The 20,023-nt window shown below is 36.4% G+C and overlaps 2 protein-coding genes across 4 annotated transcripts; both read right to left on the bottom strand.

Annotated features, from left to right (window-relative positions):
* Nucleotides 1-1,748: 1,748 nt before the first annotated feature.
* LOC132605761 (transcription factor PCL1-like) lies at nucleotides 1,749-6,079 on the bottom strand. Of its 3 annotated transcripts, none has more exons than XM_060319003.1 (4): nucleotides 5,707-6,079; nucleotides 4,710-5,084; nucleotides 4,012-4,349; nucleotides 1,749-2,125 (listed from the first exon to the last, which is right to left on the bottom strand). In XM_060319003.1, exons 1-3 carry the CDS (start codon nucleotides 5,917-5,919, stop codon nucleotides 4,026-4,028), a joined length of 912 nt encoding a protein of 303 aa, XP_060174986.1. In that variant the 5' UTR covers nucleotides 5,920-6,079; the 3' UTR covers nucleotides 1,749-2,125; nucleotides 4,012-4,025. The 3 variants fall into 3 exon arrangements, with proteins under 3 accessions (XP_060174986.1, XP_060174977.1, XP_060174989.1); XM_060318994.1 differs by having other exon boundaries at nucleotides 1,749-2,120; nucleotides 5,707-6,074; XM_060319006.1 differs by having other exon boundaries at nucleotides 1,749-2,120; nucleotides 5,716-6,068.
* A 3,734-nt stretch (nucleotides 6,080-9,813) lies between these two features.
* Nucleotides 9,814-19,477, bottom strand: LOC132605751 (pumilio homolog 2-like). The gene is made up of 10 exons (XM_060318982.1): nucleotides 18,553-19,477; nucleotides 16,670-17,105; nucleotides 15,669-16,596; nucleotides 15,411-15,552; nucleotides 15,227-15,334; nucleotides 14,717-14,929; nucleotides 14,528-14,638; nucleotides 13,587-13,781; nucleotides 10,330-10,504; nucleotides 9,814-10,236 (listed from the first exon to the last, which is right to left on the bottom strand). The coding sequence occupies exons 1-10, from the start codon at nucleotides 19,120-19,122 to the stop codon at nucleotides 10,199-10,201; spliced, it is 2,916 nt and encodes a 971-aa protein (XP_060174965.1). The 5' UTR covers nucleotides 19,123-19,477; the 3' UTR covers nucleotides 9,814-10,198.
* Nucleotides 19,478-20,023: the final 546 nt, after the last annotated feature.

Genomic DNA, 20,023 nt, shown 5'->3' with positions numbered 1-20,023 from the left:
TTATTCAAATTTATAACGGAGAATATTTTTAACTTTTTTTTCAAAATAGAGGGGCATTTTTGACCCTTTCCCTTAATACATTTGACGGGGCAAATGGAATCTGGCATTTTTCTTTTGATATGTTTCAAACCAATTTCCTTTCTTAAATGGTAATGCTAAATTTCTTGTCCATTCCGCTAGATTATTTATGGAGGAGGTGAAATTCAATACTCAACAATCACTTTCAATACTTTAGAACACAATGTCATTTTTTCTGAGAACCAAGGCAGTTCTCATGGACCTGAGACTAAATAGAAAGGATACCAAGATACTCAGGATGACGGATCCGTACAAATTCATTAGAGTGAGATATTGGCACTGTAAGTGAAGGCATTAAAATCAATCAGGTCAGTGTTAACATCACATAAACTGATTTAGCTCCTATCTTGAAGAACATAATATGATAATTCGCATTTCACGACTGACAATTGGAGGCAAATATTAAGCAGAAGACTACCAGGTCTTTACGGTTAAAAAACAAAAAACTGATGGTCGTATATCAAGCTATTAGATAATGAATCAAATATAGAGAAAATTATTAGCCTTCGCAGAGGAGGACACAAAATATGCACTTGGTTCTTCTGTCTTCTACATGTACACGGTTCGTGCAGTAACTGAGATACCTAGGTCCCGTTTCGATTGACGGTTTAAATACATATTAACTGTTTTTTCAAGGTCCAAAAGAAGGTAAGGGTCTTGAGCAGGGAATTCTTAATCTACTTCCATGTATGATACTAAACAAATTGTCAGATCTCCACTATTCTTTACTTTTAAGAGTTGCAACTTCACCAGCCTTTACCAGTGGAAGCAGTCATGTTAAAGGAAGGAGTTCCTCTTTTTGTTCTAAATTTTCACCTGTAAATTACCTAATCAGTTACCTCATACAATGAGGAGCCATATCACCTCCCTACTTCAAGAACTTCTGAATTTTCATCAACACTAGAGAAGAGGAAGCATCATCTTAAAGATAAAACCTAAGTGCTAACTGTACAAGCAAATTGTGTGCAATAATAGAACTTTGGTTAAGGGAAAAAAGTTGATAAAAATTATTTTACCAATTATTCTAATAGTGACAAAGTAAAATACAACACGAGTTGCAGAAATTAATTAAATTTCAAACTCTTCGAAGACCAGAACCTTACATCAGCAGGATAGAGCTGCCAAATTACCTGCTTAGTATTGTTTGAGAGAGGAAACAGTACAAACCAGACATATTCACTAAAAGATAGTTCATAAACGCATAGATTTATAACCTATGTAGTGAAAGACATCAATCATAATAGAAGGCTCCAAGCAGGACAAATGGAGGAAGCAGTATTCTCTTGAAATTGTGAACAAAATGATGCACATAAAAGTCATCAGTAGTTCTCACAGATTAATCCCATATGATTTTAGTTGCAAAGTAGACGAGCAGACAAAATCTATGCACCAATATGAGGGTGAGATATACAATTACTTAATTCAACTAGACTGTATAAGAAATTTACCTACTGGATCCTCCCAAAGATTGATGTATCAAGTTCATATTAGGGAAACTGGGGTAGCAAATCATCTTGATGAATTAAGAAATATATGCTAGAATCACTCCAATAATATGTAACAAAAGTTCTTCCAGTTGTTCCTGAATTTGAAGCAACCGCAAAACTTAAGAGACATAAATATGTTAACAAAATATGAGCAAATAATTAATTTCTCATAGAAGTTGAGGGGAAAAGAACGAGGAAGAAGAATACCATAAAGTAGGGACAGAAGGATGAAGATTCAAATGCCCAATATGCAGGGGCTGCTGACAATGTTTTAGGTATATTACTGAGTTTGGACCATTGCGGAAAAAGAAGGTTCAATACACCCATTACTAAAACACGTTACACCATTAATCATTCAAATAACAGGTAGACGTTATATTAACAATTTGCTGCTACTGGACTAAACATAGGAAAAAGATCACTAAAATGCATCGCAAGGATAGACCGAACCAAGCGCCTTTCTGCTGTCAAACTTGAATTTGTCCCAGATTTTACCAGAGAACAACTCATGATATCAGCCATGATTCTTCCATGATCAAATGACATCTGACAGGTCTGCACTACAAATGAAGTTACATTGAGAGATGTTCTGATATTTACTAAATTTTCAATAAGACAGAAGTACATGTAATTAGGAATGCTATCAAAAATTTCCAGCATGCATAGAATGCTTGCTCTGGTCTGTGATAGCATCTTCGTTCATCAGAAATACAAGAAAAAGGCTTTACATGAATAAAACAAACTCTCCTATTTACTTTTTAGCTGTCCGTCCATCATGGTTTGCATCAATTCAAGAGAATGGTAAGGAATTTACTTCTAATATTTACTTTTTACAGCTGAAGAGCAGGCAATATGCCCAACACGATCCGTACCGGGCAATAATATCTTTTCATGGCAATAATCTCTCAAGATGTTTTGGCTAAGAACACTTTTGCCAGTCTAACTTCCTGTTATAATGGTCAATGTCCTAAACCCTCTTTAGAAGTAGTCTACTTCTAATCCTATAGCCCAAAAATGAAATCTGCAAGCTATTGTAATCTTAACACCCAAACATAAAATCTGCAAGCTGCCGTAATAAAAAAATTCAGCTTTATTAAGTTTCACAACCGAATACCCTAAAAAGCCACTGGTGGGCAGTACACAAGATGATGCAAGCCCACTTGCCTCAAGGCCATTTACAAGGAGCCAAGCCCGGGAACTACAACACTTGTAAAGCCTATTCATGATGCGGGAGGCTCTTGAGTATACTTTTGATGAGCACCTTGGATCCCAAGTCCATTTGTTAATGAAGATTGCTTGGAGAGAAGAGGAAATGGGAAGTCATCACAATGGCTAAAAGATGAAGAGTTGGCTATTCTTGCAAAGGAGATTTCAAGATTTTGAAGAAAGAAGAATAGCCAAACAAGGCCCTTGTCTCATTAAGGGTGTTTATGTCATTTTGCTATCTTTTATTTCTAGCATAGTATAAATAGTTCTCTTCTTCTTCATGGAAGACTTAGATTATTTTGATGAGATATTGAAAACTTGTAAAACTCTAGAGTTGAGTGTTTGAGAGCTTGTTAAGCTTTTGGTTGTTTGAATTGTTGAGAAGGTGGTTAATTGGGAAATCAATCCCTTTTGGTCTCCTTAAGAGTTTGGTGTTTTTGGATAATCTAATTGAAGGTCTTAATCCTTTATGGTTAGGGCTGTCTTTTAGTCTTATTCAATTGTGTCAATCTATTCTATCCTTAATTTCTTGTCTATTTCTTGTCTTTCCTTTTTATTATTATATCACAAGATCTGTGGAAGATGAGGAATGGGGCAATCCAATGTTGCTTTTCCCCATTTCTAGAAAAATCATGGATTCACCTCCAAGTCGTAGTATATGTTGCCGGAATACAAACATGTAGACGACAATATTGACCAACACACAAGGAAGAAGCAAAATACATATATTATTCTACGATTTCTTCTGTTATGTTAGAAGATCTTTCGAGTTAGAAACCTACAATCGGAAACAAAGAGAATTTGTCAAGTGTCTTTAGACAGGCTAGAAACTTGTTTTTCATTATAAAGCATGAGATTTAGAAAACTTTTAGCTCTAAAGAACTACTAATATGCTTTAATAGATACATGATTCAGTATTGGAATTAAATGGGCAACACAACTAGTTCGGGATTTAGGTATAGTTGATTGTTTGATTGCACAATTGATTGATGCAAATTTATTTTCTTTACCAATCGCCAAAGAAATGGAGGGGGGAGGGGTTTAGATGCTCTAACTCAGAGTCCTAGTTGCAAACCACCTACTCAAACTTCTGATGAACTGAAATCAATGCGCAGCCCTCTACAAGCAATTATAGAGGAATAATTGAGTTTGGTAATCTACCACAGAATTAACGTTTATTCTCAAAATGCTCGAATAGACACATCAGCAGGTAGCAGCTCCTATAATTAAAGGATCTTACCTCAGCTTTTAGAGCTATTTATCATTAGAAGCAACAGGATGATAGTAACCAAAATTATTTCCAGGCCAGTCCCGCTGTTGCATCATATTATACTGATGATGATACCCAACTGGTGGTCCACCGCCGTACCCAACTGGCATGCCTACATGTCCTCCGTTAGCCATTCCAATCATTGGCATCGGCACCATTTGTGGTTGGTACGGCATCGGAGTTGGCATTGCCATGTGGCCATTAGTATTACGCAGGTGGCCACTCTCACTGGACTCATGCAAATTCTGTGGCGCCGGCGAGGAAGTAAACAAATGATCAGACGAAGAAGGCCCCTCATTTGACTGCCCCTGCATTCAGAGGGCCGGAAGTTAGAATTTATGGGTTCTAAACTTGCAGCCAAACCTATAATCGTTATAGTTACCGGGTTCATAGCTATATATTTCTACATATATTTAAGAGATAATAGTAAAAACACGCCTGATCTATCACTTTTTCGCGAGTTTCACACCCCAACTATTAGTTGTTCTCCTTTGTATCACCATCTATGTATTAAAACAAACCTCAACTATCAGTTGTTCTCTTTTCCTACCTCAAAAATATGGTAATATTTCAGGTGTATTTTTTACCGTTATCTCTATATTTAACGAATTTCCTAATAAAAATACACGATTTAAACAAAAGTTAGTGGTAACTAATACACTCCCTACCTGCATTCTCTTGGTATACAATCTATACTTCTGTAAATGACTTGCTACGTTCTCTCGTGTCAATCCTTCCACATTCATAAGCTGCATAATCGTCTTTGGCACAGCATTCTTGATACCTAAATGTGCCACCACTTCAATAAAACGCTTGTGTAACTGTGGGGTCCAAACAAGCCTTGGCCGCTTCAAAGCCTTAGCCGAGGAATCATCTTCGTTACACAGAGCAGAATCAGCTTCTTCAGTGCCGCCGGATTCAACCCTCCGGATCTTCCTCGGTTCAGATCCCTGATCCGTTTCGTCTTTTTCAGTAACAGTCTCTTCTCTAGTCCTCTCCTCATCAAACGGCTTGAAATTGGAGTTATTCATTGAAGCCATATCCTGTCAGTAGAGGTGGCAAAATTAGCTTATATGTTATATATAGTCATATAAAAGAAAATTATAAGGTACTACTCCCTCCATTTCAATTATGTGAACCCATTTGACTAGACACAAAGTTTAAGAAACAAGAGAAAACTTCTGAACTTGTGGTGTTAAATGAGACACACATATTTTGTGCTGCTAAAATCATTGCATAAAGATAAATAGTTTCTAAATATAGAAAGGGTCATTTTTTTTATACAGGCTAATAAAAAAATAAGTTCACGTGAATTGAAACAGAGGGAGTAAACCATTTTTACTTGTCATGTGTTAGACTTGGCACGCCTATTAAGGAATCAAAAATAGAATGACAGTTTTACTACGCAATGATTAATAATTGGTAAAATAAGTATTAAATGGTAAATTATTTCTTGATTTTTCAAACTGGACAAGTAAAAATGAACAACTATATTAACATACAGAGCAAATAAAGCAATTAAAATTTAGTAAGAATTGGACCGATTGAGTTATGACCCGCATTTTAAGCTTATTTTGGCCCAAGTAACTTTTTTATGCGAGTCAATATAACCCGCCTGTTTATTAACTCATGCAATTTGACCCGCTCAAATTCAGCCCAACCCACCGTAACTACCTGTGAGTGCCACCTCTGGAGAGAAGAAAATGTATTCTGCGAAGCGCGATTTACATCGATCATTGTCTTTGAGGATTCCGGCGAGATTCTGAACGCAGAAGCAAGTTCCGCCGGAATCAACTGTAGATTCAACGGCGTTAGATCATCGGCGCCGGGAAGACCAACCGACCATAGAACTCTGTCATCATTCACTTCTTCACCCATTAGTTCCCGTGATTACAATTTCTCCCTCTAAATTAAATCTTCCAACAAGGGAGTCAACGATTTGTGGAGGATATTATTATGGACATGAGGAAGTGGGGAAAGGGATGAGAAATAAATAAAAAAAGTTAAAGGGAAAAAGGTGCATTTTAGTGTGATAAAAAGTACAATATCTGGTTGCAAAGTGGCACTGACCCAGCACGGGTATGGTTGCCAGCGTGGATGTCTTTACCAGATATTTCTCATCTGTTTCTTTCTCAAAGGTTCTAAAATGTCCTTCAAGTATTGGAAACAGTATGATTACACCCTTCATTTTTCTTTTTGTCCAAAAATACACTTATCTTTTAGTTAAGTAGAGCAGATTTGCTTCTGAACAATTCAAAATCATGATTTCATTCTCTCTTTGACACATAAACATACCGCTTATTACTATTAGCCAAGTGGAATAATTAAGCTCTTGAACTCCGCATCAAAAAACAAAAACAAATTATTTCTTGAACTATTGCAAACAGAACAAGCTTTCTATTTGTTTTTGGGCATATGCAAAGTACCCTCATCGTTAACCAAATATGCCCGCTCCAGTAACGGACTTCATTAAATCAGCATAAATTAGTACTTCTACGTTGGGGGGAAAAAACAAAAGTAATTTTAGAGTTACTGATTTAGTGAATTAACGTAAAACAATTTATTTTTATTTTTTTACTAATAAAATATAACATGAATACACAATTAGTGAATGACACGTACTATAACATGAAACAACATCTTCTTCCAGTTGTTACTGCATTTAACGCAAGCACAAAACATAGAAGTCATAAAATCTATATCTATATATAATATAAAGGTAAGCATAGACAAGGTGATGTGACACCTATCTATGACCTCCACTGATATTTATCTTTTTTCTCTTTTTTTTGACATTTTTCTCTTAATTCACTCTATTTACTAAATAAAATAATAAAAGTTCCATTTGTGCCATAATAAAGACTCATCAGTCATCACTCATCACTGTGTCATATAATTGCATTTGCTGTCAAAGGCGTTTCTCATTCTCAAACGGTTTTGTCTAATTAATAGTATTTGTATTCGTAACCGAATTTCATTTTCGTAACATTCAGTTACAATAATATTTAATATATATATTAATCCGTCACAATTGAATTGATAATTAATTCTTATGCCTTTTGATATTCTTTTTTATGCACTATATATAGGTTGTAAGTCAATCTTGTGTCTGCATACTCAATTTGTAGTCTCTAACGTACTTTTCATTGGTATTTAAGAGTAGGATATTGGAGAAGAAAAGTTTAAGTCGTTCTTCTAATGATGTAATGATCTAAAAGTTCTTAGTGTCTTGCCGTCAGTTCAATTAGTTGGCAAAAACTTGGATTGATTGATCCTTCAATGTGGCATCTCTCCTTGGTCATAATCTCTAAGAGTTGTGAGCGGAAGATTGAGGATAATCAACAACGCTATCTCTTTATCAAAAAAAAAATTCTTTTTAGTTTTTCGATTGTATGAGTGTATTTCCTTTATCGAATCTATTAACGATTAGATCATCAGTGATTTAGTGATTGTTTTCTAAAATGGATTTAATAACTGGGCATTTTGCAGTGGCAAAATTTTGAAAGAAACCATTATCAGTTGTGTTGTGTATGCTGATCTATTCGTCTTAGTTTTTCCTTGTGATCTCCCTTTGTATTTTGCTCATTCTCTTCCTTTTCTTTCTTTTAGCGTTTTTTGTTTTACTTTTTTCTATGACGAAATTGCTTTGTAGATTTATAGACTGCTTTCTGAACATGCATGTCCACTTCTGAGTATTTTAAAACAGTTTAAAAGAAAAAGTCAAGATTGAATAGCACAACTTATGGTACAAATATTGTTAGATCATGTATTTAGCAAGAATGCTCATTAGAAACGATAAAGTTAATCGAAAAAGTAGTACTTTTCTAATAATTCAAATATTGGAGTTCCCGATTGAGTTATGTGCGACAATGTCAGATCTTTTATTAAGAGTAAACTTCTCTAATCATTGGTTGGAGAATACTTGAGATACCCCTGACAATAACAAATTTCCTAATTAAACATATATTTATATATTATATCACTATTAAGTTTCACTTTTAGATGATTTCTTTTCCATCTTATCGCAATTTACCGACATTTGGGGTCATTGTCGTATTATTAATTTACGTTGAAATAATCTTAATGTCTATTTACATGAATTCGTTTAATATCTGAATAATAGGAAAAACTATTGGTAAGTTCAATCATCATTATGTTTTTTATAATCGCGCGAAGCGCGGACTAATTCTCTAGTATAAACATAATATAATTCCATTATAAACAATAGAGCAATAACGTAGTGTTTTGGCACAAAAACGCTAACTATGCTACGTTGTCACTAAATTAATATCGTTAGTTATAACATTTAGACTCCCTACCTCCCGAGGTAAGGTGATCCCACTTTATGCAGTTTCATTGTTTAGTTAGAGTGAAACGCTTTATGCACCCAAAACAGTAGTAGCATTAGTATCTAGAAACTCTGTTAGCGTCATGACGCTTGTAGCTACAGCGTACGATAAATATTAAAGCTATCGCTATTTGCTCTTTTATACTTTGCTACCGACTTTGTTTTGCACTTTGATATATTTTTTTTACTTTATAAAGATTCCCATATTATGCAGAATCAACTCTCTTACTTTTTTACCTTTTTTAACAATATATTTAACATCCATGTTGATAATGTATCCGCTTTCCTTAAACTAACTACAAGTTGGTCGAATACTTCCAACTTTTACGTAAAAAAAAAAAAAAACTGTAATGACGATTGACGTAGCTTGGGCAGTCGCACCAATCACCATCCTGCTCTTTAAATTATTAATTTATTTACCATAATTTTAGTGGGAAAATGAAGAGAAGTCTCTTCACCTAAATGCCTAAAAATAACCCAAGCCTTTAAAATAAATAATGTGTTTACATAATATTGATACTGATTTAGCGATCAAAACTAATTTTGAATCTATACCAGACAGTTTGTTTTTGAATAGATCAGCGGCCAACCTAAACCATACGGACTTCATCATACACGATTGGGCAAATGCAAGTTGAACTGTAATGGAAAAACTATGTAACAGAGTTTCAACAATTAACTCATCTGAACTAGAATGAGGCTTCTTATACCAGTCAATTTATGGAGTATCTAAATGAACTAAAACCATGGACGAAACCTAGTGTGGAAACTGTTACGCATTCACTTTTTACATGCAATCATATATGCCTGAAACCCAAACAAATCATGTGATCATTTCACTTTATAATCATCCATTGTACTTCCTCACAAATAATCTTGTTTTATAGCTGTTATGTGAATTTAGACTCTTTAACATTAGAGATACTGTTTAATCCCACATATTTCTACACTAGCATATACTACACCTTTAACCATCTACAAGGAATCGTGACAAAACACTGGATCTAGTATAACAATTAACAAACCTTAATTCCAACAAATTAGTATGACATACAAAATATAAGAAAGTATTCCTCTTCATGTGATCTTAGATGGACCTTTCTCTTTTTAACACCTTCCATCATCCTTGGATTGAACCTAACCTGATGGTATCCAAGGTTCCTCTCAATCATGTTTTCTAAAAGAGGGGGGCACCTAGAAAGATCATGAGAATGTCCGACTAAATAAACCATAAGCCTATACTCCTTCAGGCTTTAAACAGCTGACGTAGCTACAGTTTAACAAATAACTTAATCTGCATATATCTTTATTCCACTTTTAGCAAATCTAAATAGACGATCAAATATAATCAGAATCTATAATCAGAATCTAACGCCAAATTTACAAAGAAAGCAAACATAAATATAAGGGAATGAGACGGGCCATGATAGAAAATTGTCAATACCATACATAAAAATTCTGGCTTCACCTAAAACATCAACTCTCCACATGGCGACATTTTGTACAGTCACGTTGATATATAAACTACCTCACCTTTTTATCATTTATACACCGTTTTAGAGACTTGATTTCCTCTGCGTGGCTATCAGGAATATTTGACATCCGAGCCTCAGCATAACCTGATCCTATGTATAAACGTCGAACTACACAATATACAGTTCTCTAGTACAAGCAACAACTTTATTTGCAATCAGCCCATACTGCCCTCAAAGAGAGTCATAGAGCTAGAGCACAAGATACGGGAGAAAATAAAGGAAGAGAGGTAGCTCAAACTAGCCTCGGTCAGCTGTACAACTTTTTTCCTATAAGCTAAGCAAGATTTGGAGACTGAGCAGCACTTCTTCGTTCTGCAACATTCACAAAAGCAAATCATTCAGTATCATAATACCAACTAGATTGCAATGTTCCAATTAAATGCAAGCAGAAGAGTTGCTGCTAACCTCCAGCTGCAACAAGTTTCTCAACACGAGCAACAATGTGCTTGCCATAAGTGTATTTCTTTAGAGCATTCAAGTGAACTTTTATTCTCGAAAGGATCAGCTCACGTTGCTGATCACTGCACGTTTCCAAAACTTTCTGTACAACATAATTTGCAAACTGATCTTTCATCATTGCCTGGTAAAAAAGGAAGAAAAATGAGAAAATAACACAAATTGAAGAAAAAAAACATCAACATTAAGATATAGTTAATCCAAGACATGAGATGCAAAAGCAAGGCTTGCAGACTTGAAAAGTGAAGCCTTAATTTAGTATCATTAACCGATGAACAAAAACGAGCAGAGGCAAGAAGAAAAGGAGGAGCTGGAGGAGTTGGAGATTAGCAAGTCAAACATGATTTAAGGAAAAATGCAGACCTGAAAAGTGAAGCCATTAAATGGTTCATAAAAACAAGTGATATGCATTTGTTAATCCAAGGAGAGAAGTGATAACACGTTAAATCCATATATCGGAATGCCGTCCATGATGCAAAAGCAGGTAAGATTTTGAAAGACATCGTGGAGAGGGGAGTTAATAAAAAGATTCTTGTAAAAATTAAAGCAAACTGCATGACATCAAAGATGTGTTTGCTTCTTTTAAGCATGAAAACTAACTGTGTACTTCATGCAGAATTTTATCAATCACCTAATCCTGGAAAAAAGGGAAAATAGCTTGGTGGAACTCTACTCCAGCTTGCATTTGGCAGTGTGAAAGGAAAGGAATGCATGATGTTTTGAAGACAAAATTAACTCCGTGTAACAGATAAAGTTAATTGCACACATTTGTTTCAGTTTGGTGTAAAGAGGAACTTGTAAATATACTTACCCTCTTAGAATCACTACAAGATTAGATTGAGATTCTTCTTTTGGTTTTTGCTCAATTGTAGTTCAGGCACTTTTTTGTGCTTCAAAAATAGTATATTTAACTTTCTCAAAAAAAGAACGATGAATGGTCTTAAGTATTTCCTGCCCATGGGAAAAGAAAATTATCCACAGAATATTTTGTTTTCAATTGAAGTCATACCACCCAGAACAACTTTCCAGCTGCCACTTTTCACCGACTTCAATTTTTACAGAAATGAGTAGCTATCAAAAAGCTCCATGCTGACACCTCCAAACTCAAATTCAGAAAGTCAAGAGGCTTCTGGACACTGTTCAATTTCGAGACTTCCTCAAGGTCCAGTTAAGAGGGAAAATAACAGAACAGTGAAATGTAATTTTTTGTGAGCTCCTTGTATATAAAGTAATTTCCGGCCTCTTCTCATACATAGTGTTTTGATCTAAGATTCCAATTCTTCCATATCCTATTAATCTAAAAAAAAAAATAGATATCCTATCAGGTTTTCCAATCTAATTTAAGGTTACATCAGTAGACAATACATTAATACTAAGGTATGCTAGAGCTAAGAAAGTTATCCTATGAGACCTACCCAATGCTAGATGTTGAGGTGCATCAGAGATCAATATGTACATTATCAGCTGTCTCATATAATAAAAAAACCAGTTGTTGCTCGTACATTATTCCATTACCCGAGCTCTGCTTCTCAATAAGTACATAGGACACAAATTATCGGCAGTGCGAGTAAATAGGTTGTTCCAAGAATGCTACCGCAATAAGTGACCACTGCAAAGACCGTATAAATATATAATGGCTTCACCATTTCTCTAGTTATGTACATCCTATACTGTTAAGTACCAAAACATCCAGTACATCCTAAGGGCTCGTTTGGTTTGGTTAGAAAACAAGTTATCCCGGGATTGTTATTCCACCTTCAATGTGGGATAAAAAAACACTATAATCCCGGGATTAGTTATCCCGAGTTTTTATTCCAACCAAACGTGGGATAAGGCGGCACTAAATTTTTATCCCAAGACTATTTTTGCTTATCCATCATACCAAACGAGTCCTAAAGGTTTTAGGTTTAGCAGGACTAACCAGACTACCCGGAATGCACGTTCAGTAATGTTACGCATGAGGCGGAGGAGGAAGTGATGATCGACTCACAACCCAAGAGGGGAAATTTCAAATATCTTGGATCTATAACCCAAGGAAAGGGGAGATTGACGATAATGTCTCACATCATATTGGAACGGGTTGGATGAAATGGAGGCTCGCATCTGGGATACTAAGTTGATAAGAATGTGTCATCAAGACTCAAAGGTAAGTTATGCGGGGTGGTGGTTAGGCCTACTTTATTGTATGGAGCAGAGAGTTGGCAGGTCAAGAACAGAAATATTCATAAGATGAATGTGGCAGATATGAGGATGCTCAGATGGATGTGTAGGTATACTACGAGGGATAGGATTAGGAACGAGGTTATACAAGACAAGGTGGACCACTCTATGACGGACAAGACGAGGGAAGCGAAGCTGAGACGGTTCGTGCGTGTGAAGAGCAGGGGCGCAGATGCACCAGTGAGGAGGTGTGAGAGGTTGGCTATAGCAGGATATAGGAGAAGTAGAGGTAGGCCAAAGATATGGCTCATCTTAAGCTTACTGAGGACATAAGCTTAAATAAGAAGGTATGGAGGTCAATGACTAGGGTAGAAGGGCAGTAGGTAGCCGAGTGGTGTTGTACTCTTATGTGGGAAAGGCAGGGGGATGGTCCCTATACCCATCTCTTCCTTATTTTGCAGTATTACTTGGTATTCTCGTAGTATCGTATTCTTCATTTCCAACTACTAGTGCTTCATTTGCTTTGGTTAGCTTGCCTTTTGTTGTCGTTATTTTACTTTCAGCACTGCTTTGATAACTTCTTTTGAGCCGGGGTCTTATCGGAAACAACCTCTCTACCCCCACAAAGGTAGGGGTAAGGTCTAGTACATCCTACCCTCCCCAGACCCCACTTGTTGGAATAGATTGGGCATGTCGTTGTTGTTGTCGTACCCTAAGGTCCCAATAAAAGATGTATTCATGAATTTAGTGTTTTTGACCAGACATGAGTTTAAAATTTACAAAATGGAAAAAAAAAAAAAAAAAAAAAAAAAAGGAAACGCTCAACCTATATTATATCCAAGGGATGGAAGGTTTATACCGCATCCCCAAAACTCTGATGAGGAAATCTTAACCTTTACGTAGATTCCAAACCAAACAAATGAGGGTCGGTTCAAAATTTTGAAGGTCCAATACAAGGCAGTATAGAATAATGAGAACTTAATAATTATACACAGCATTATTAGGCATAAAACTAAGACTAGAAATAAAATGAAGATTAGACCAACCTGAAGAGGTTCATTTTCGTCAGTCGTGCCAAGCATCTCGTCCACCAGGAGCTGCCTTTCACTGGCACCGCCAAAAGCTAAACACTTCTCAACAACATTAGAGGCGAACTTCTGCTGGCTCATTTGCACAATCTTCCCAGCTAGTTCCTTAATAATAGTAGAACGCTCGTGTGGCTTCCCATGCTCCAGTACATGCTGCCAGTGTTGCATTTATTTAAAATGAAAACGGGGGATGGGGGGAGGGGCATATATCTCAGATATGGATGAGAGGAATTCTTCAAAGAAACATGTGTTGTCAAAGAATAGCATGGTTGGATTCTAAGAATTGAAATGAACAAAGAGAGCTTTTTCCCTAGCTAAGAAAGCCTATAACGAGTCCTTTAGCTAGAAAAAAATTAACAAAGGGAAGCAAGAAACAAACGTTAGTGAGGTATGGAAGATGGATTGACAATAACTTCGATCTAAGATCCATATTTGCCTTTATAAAGAAAGCATATTTGGCGCAAGTAAATAAGCTAGAGAGATGTCCAAGGTAGTTAAAGTTTTCCACCCTTCCGACGTTGCTATAGTCGGATTTTGAGAATGTGCCTTATCAGTCCTGCTTTTTGGCATTTTTAATGAAACAACTTTTCCTCATACAATAAATTAAAGACATAGTCATTAAACAATCGAATCAAAATGCACAATACTACAGATATAGAACAAGTGACTCTATATGCTATTTCCGCGTCAAATTAATGAAACAGATGCATTGTGTGAATTGTTCCATAATATATATAGTCAAGGAATGAGATGGAGAACAAGATACATCAATACAACAAATTATGTTTTTCTAGTAGCATGATACAAGAAATCACCAACACCAAGAAATAAAATAGAATATTTACTGCTGAATAGGAAATTTAGAGTGACGCATGCAGGTCTTTTGAGAAAAGACATACCTGAATAACATAATTACCATATTGATCTTGTGCCAACATGCTAACAGATCCCAGAATTTCTACCATCACTTTACTTTGAGTAACTGGATCACTGCAGTGTTCCAATACTCTCTGCCAGATGAAGAAAATTCTTCAAAACAAACCTCAAATTACTCAGATGAATAGCTACTGCACACATTACTCATCTACCTGAATAACACGACAGCCATATGGATGAGTAGAGAGATTCACAACTTGACCAAAAAATGTAGTGACAATAAATTGGATGTGTTCTTCTGGTACACATTCAATACACTTCTGGACGACATGATTCCCATTCTGATCTCGTACACAACGCATGACATGACCATCGAGCTCCTCAACCATTTTAATCTTCTGGTCTACATCGACCACTTCTATCGCCTGCAAGTGAACCAAAATTTTGTCTGAGCAAAGCTTTGAACTCAAAGAGGTCAGATACTTGGAAAGCAACTCGTAATCAGCCAATTACTTAGACTTCTTTAATACCTAAGAAGGCACATATCACACACCAGAATCACTGCCAGAGCAAATGTAAATGTCCAGCAACTATATAAAATTATTGCTTAGATTGTTAAATTTCTTTTGAGCTATTTTTCCTTATTGGAATAAATATCTTTTGAAGCAAAGATACAATGGAAAAAAGTCTGCATAAGCACATTATAGTTCACTGGTATAAACCTTTTGTATCACGCGGCAACCATACATCTGAAGGCTCAGTGTTAATACATGGCTAAGGAGCTTGCCAGCCAATTCTCTCCGCTGAGATGCCATTCCATGTTCAAAAAACTGAAAAGGAAGTTTAAGAGTCAGTCTAAGCAAAACACTCTGGAGAGCACAAGACTGAAACCAAACGTACACATACCTTCTGAATTACGTAATTACCAAAAACATCAGTCATTAAAGTAAGAGCTTGGGGAATAATTTCCTGGAAAACCATGTTTTTCTCCTCAGGGGATGCAGTTTCCAGTTTTTGTTGGATGAACCGGCTACCATACTGATCCGCACTGATTGTAGATGATATAGAGAATTTAGAATCAATTCTGGTTAACTTATTAATAAATAGGAATAATTCTTCTTTTAAGGGGAAAAAAAGAATCACACAGCACAATGCATTAACTACCTGAACTCGACAACGTGACCAGCAATTTCTGAAAGCTCAAAGCACCTGGCCTTATTACTCTTGAACTCTTCCAACAGAGAGGAAGCAAAGCTGTTTTCCATGTTATCCAAGTGCCATGATCCCATTACACCTGAAGTCATGTTTCTCATTGCACCAGGGGACCTCATATTATAATCACTGTGCCTCATTGGACTACCAGGACCGAATGGAGAGTTAGGAACGACAGGACTTGCCAAGGGACTTCCAGGATATGATAAACCGACTCCATATGCAGGATTACCGTAATAGCCATGATGACTTGAACCACTAGTTTTACTGTTGAGTGGAACACCATATTGTGACTTCGGAGATAGTGCATTACCAAGATAAGCTTTCTGAAGCAAGTCAACATAGGAATTACCCATGTAGTTCCTATCCATGGAAGGATCATTAAGTGCGGCAACTTGTGCAACATATTCAGCTGTCAAGTACTGAAGATACATAGGATCCATGAAGGATGCCTGTAAAGCATTCCCAGCCATTTGATTTCCCATTCTGCTGAGATTCTGCTCTGAGACCCCAGAGCTCAAGTGAGATGGCCCTAGCATTCGAGAGTCCAATCCAGGTAGGGCCATCGCAGACGCAGCAGCAGCATTTTCAAACAAAGGAGGCAGATTATAGTTGCCAAGGTGGCCATAATTGGAAGGACTATCCACATGTGGATATTGAGAAAGTACACCACCTCCACCATTCATGGTGGATGTTTGAGATCCTTTGGCGTAGGAATTATTAGAGGCAACCGCCGATTTGTGCAGATCATCTTGGAGGTTGCCAGCACCAGTATCGGTATATGGTCCTTTTGCAGAGTGAGATTTAGAAGACATACTAAACTGTGCAGATTCTGATCTCTTCATATATGCATGCTGCTGCTTAGCGTTATTCTGACTACCTGTAAAATTGTAAGAATATTATTTGTAAAAATGCATCGTGTTCAATCTGAAAACGATCTATGTCTAACATACCATTTGAAAGATTCATGCTTGACAAAGCAGCAAGCAGATCCGCAGACTCGGCGGTGTGAGAGACGCCATTAAATGAATTTGGACTATTAAGACTCCTCTTCTCAGAAGTGGCTACTCTTCCTCCACCGATAGGAGTGAGGGAAGGGCTAGGAGCCCTAGCAATGTGCTGGGGATCAGGAGTAGTGGTTCTTGATAAGGAAGCCCCCAAAGCAGCAGCATATGAAAAGGAAGTAGGCGGCGCCCCAACATGTTGAGCAGCAGATGAGCCTTGTCCATTAGATGATGGCCTTAAAGGATCTGAATTTGAAAACTCATGGCGGAGATGAGACAGCTCAGCTTCTGCTGAACCTAGGTTATCACTACTTTCATCAAAAGCATTACGGCTAGCTGGTCGTGAAGGGGGACCAGGAGCAGGAGACACACGGCCAAAGTCATCCTGGAAGTTACATGATTTATAACCCATCAGAATGGTCATTTCAAAACAAAAAAAAAAACTTCAAGACAAAACTGTAACACTTTCTATTGGAGAAACCTAAAGGTGTTTTTCACCTTAAAGCCAGAAGGTTATGCCACATAACAAGCATCATTAACGATTTATTACATTGATAGAATCTCAAAGTTTCAAAACGGAAAAAAAGTTAACAAGAAACATCTATATCAGCATAAGAATGGCATTTTACGACAAATCACATGACAAGCAGCAAACAGTTGAAATTTCTTCATTTCATTCTAAAAGGTATACTTTCCTAGATTCAATGCCAATTAACAGGACTTCCCTTAATACAGTACGCAAACTCCAGCTATATACACAGGAAAATAAATCCCAGAAGGAGAGGAAACAGAGATCACACATGTCACCAAGCACAAAATAAGATGCAAAAATAGGGAGGACATAAGATGGCCACATGTAATTGCAGAAAGAGCACAGAACATTTCCGCTGTTCAGCCAGTAAGGTTAGAAATAATTACCACACAGCTGCTTATGTGTTTCTTGGGACTCGATTTTGGGAAAGCAGAGAGGTCTTAAATAGTGGGTTATAAATCAATCCAAGCAGATGGAGTAAAGTGAAACCAGCATGATTGGACCAGATCTTAATCAAAAGAAACATCAACTAATCATTCCACTTATTCCTTGGACATTTTTAAGAGCGATACAATATACTACTGGTACACCGATGAAACAAACAAATAATAAAAGCTTAGCATGTTCATACCCACTAAGCAACGAATGCAGCCATGGTTTTCGAGTTAACATTGGTTGTTACACTATTTTGTGTTTATCATGCCAGTGGAAAAACTGCTATCATCTATGGAACATGCTATACTCATTTTTGCAATTATATGTGGTCGCTAGAAGGAAAAAAAAACAGAGCTATCAATAGAAGAATTGCCTTGAGCACATAATGCCCAATATTTCATCATCTCTACTAAATGATTGAGTAAATGGAGTTATGGATCTATCAAACTATGTCATGAATAAATGGTTTTACAGAGACAGAAATGATAAGTATGATTTCTAATGCACAAATATATGTAAAATATCTCAAGGTAGGAATGCTTTCATGAACTCATACAGCCATAGAACAGTATACTAAGTCTACTAGAATTTCAAGAGAACTAGTTTATAGCATCAACCACCACTCTGTGACATGCTACCCGACGAAAAAACACTTTACAAATTTAGGAATCTCAAATCATGCATAAATACCTCCAGAAAACTTGGTAGACAGTTTTTTTTTCCTTTATGGCCAGTAAAATTACCAAGATTGATTCTCATAGAGAAAAATGCCTAATATTTAAAGCAGTTGATACCTCAATATGGAAGGAACATCCATTAGTCAAAGTAGTTCAAATTGAAACTAACAAAAGTTTCATGTGTGCACCTGAAAAATTTCAGCAATGCTCTTCTGTTTACTACCTAGTCCTAGTCCTGGCAACCCAATCAGCCCATCACCACCCCACTCTACTGAACCCGACTCATTCTCAGTCTCGGGTTTCTTCGAGTTAAACCCTGGAGGATTAGCAAAAAGTGACCTACCACTACTACTCCCATTATCATTCTTGTTCACTTTCCTCCTATCCCCGATCGCGGAACTCCCTCCTCCTTGCATCCTTTGTGCAAACCTCCAATCCTCCTTAGACATCAATGGTGGAGGCAACCTAGGGTTAAGATTTACGTTCGAGTAATAGTACGATAAATAAGCAGGATCAGACCTAAGTTCCTCTTCAGACATAAACCCATTGTTGTTAAATAATCCACCTACTGCACTTAAAGAACCTTCAACAGTAGGTGGAGCTGAACCACTTCTATACAAATTTAGCTCTTTTTCATGATCATCAGCTTCTTGTTTCCTCTGTTCCCTAAGTAAAAACCCTAATTCTTTTTCAAAGTCATCACCAAACGAATTATCATTGTTACCAAGCATTGGTCTTGGACCAAATTCAGATAGCATCTTTCTTACAAACTTAAGCACTTAGCACTTAATTCATACCACAACAAAATATACCCACAAACCCTAACAACCCAAGAAAGCTATAAAAATCAAAACTTTATGATAATCTAGAAACCCCACATGCCCAAAAAGTGATAAATCAAAGATTTAAGACAAGAAAATCCAATCTTTGATCACATAACTCCATGAAAGTTGCGCATAATTGAAAGCGGTGGTGAAGGGGTTGGAAAGAGTTTATTGAGAATGTGAAATATAAAGAGAGAGAAAGGAGAAAGTGAGAGACAAAGAAAAATTCAATCTTTGCGGCGAATTGTAGTTATAAGCTAGTCTTAGGGTTTTGTTTTTCAACAACTACACAAGGGGAGGATTAAATTCATATATGGAGTACTAGATTTGTTACTATTATTATGAATTATGAATATTACTACATGGTAAATCAAGATTACTATCTTTCCTTAATTAAAGGAGCCTAATTGACCGAGTGAAAAAAAAAAAATACATATGATACTTGTTTTCTGAGCAGAACAATGATGGAGTACTAGATTTTATTATTGCTACATGGTAAATAAAAGATTATTTGGCCATTAACAAATTATTATTACCTTTCCTTAATTAAAGGGACCTAATCGACCAAGTGAAAAAGAAAATAGTACATATGGATACTTGTTTTGTGAGCAAGACAAGGATGGAGTACTAGATTTTGTATTATTATTATTATTACTACATGGTAAATACATATTATTACTACTACCTTTCCTTAATTAAAGGGACCTAATTGACCAAGTGAAAAAGAAAATAAATATATGCATACGTGTTTTGTAAGCAGGACAATGATGTTTGTCTACCTCGTGTTCCTGTAGAAGAATCTGAAGGTGACACGTTTGTTCTTTATATTCGGAAT

The sequence above is a fragment of the Lycium barbarum genome, chromosome 1, assembly GCF_019175385.1.
Source record: "Lycium barbarum isolate Lr01 chromosome 1, ASM1917538v2, whole genome shotgun sequence".
Taxonomy (NCBI): domain Eukaryota; kingdom Viridiplantae; phylum Streptophyta; class Magnoliopsida; order Solanales; family Solanaceae; genus Lycium; species Lycium barbarum.
The sequence above is the reverse complement of the archived record's forward strand: the minus strand, read 5'-3'. Positions and strand labels throughout refer to the sequence as shown.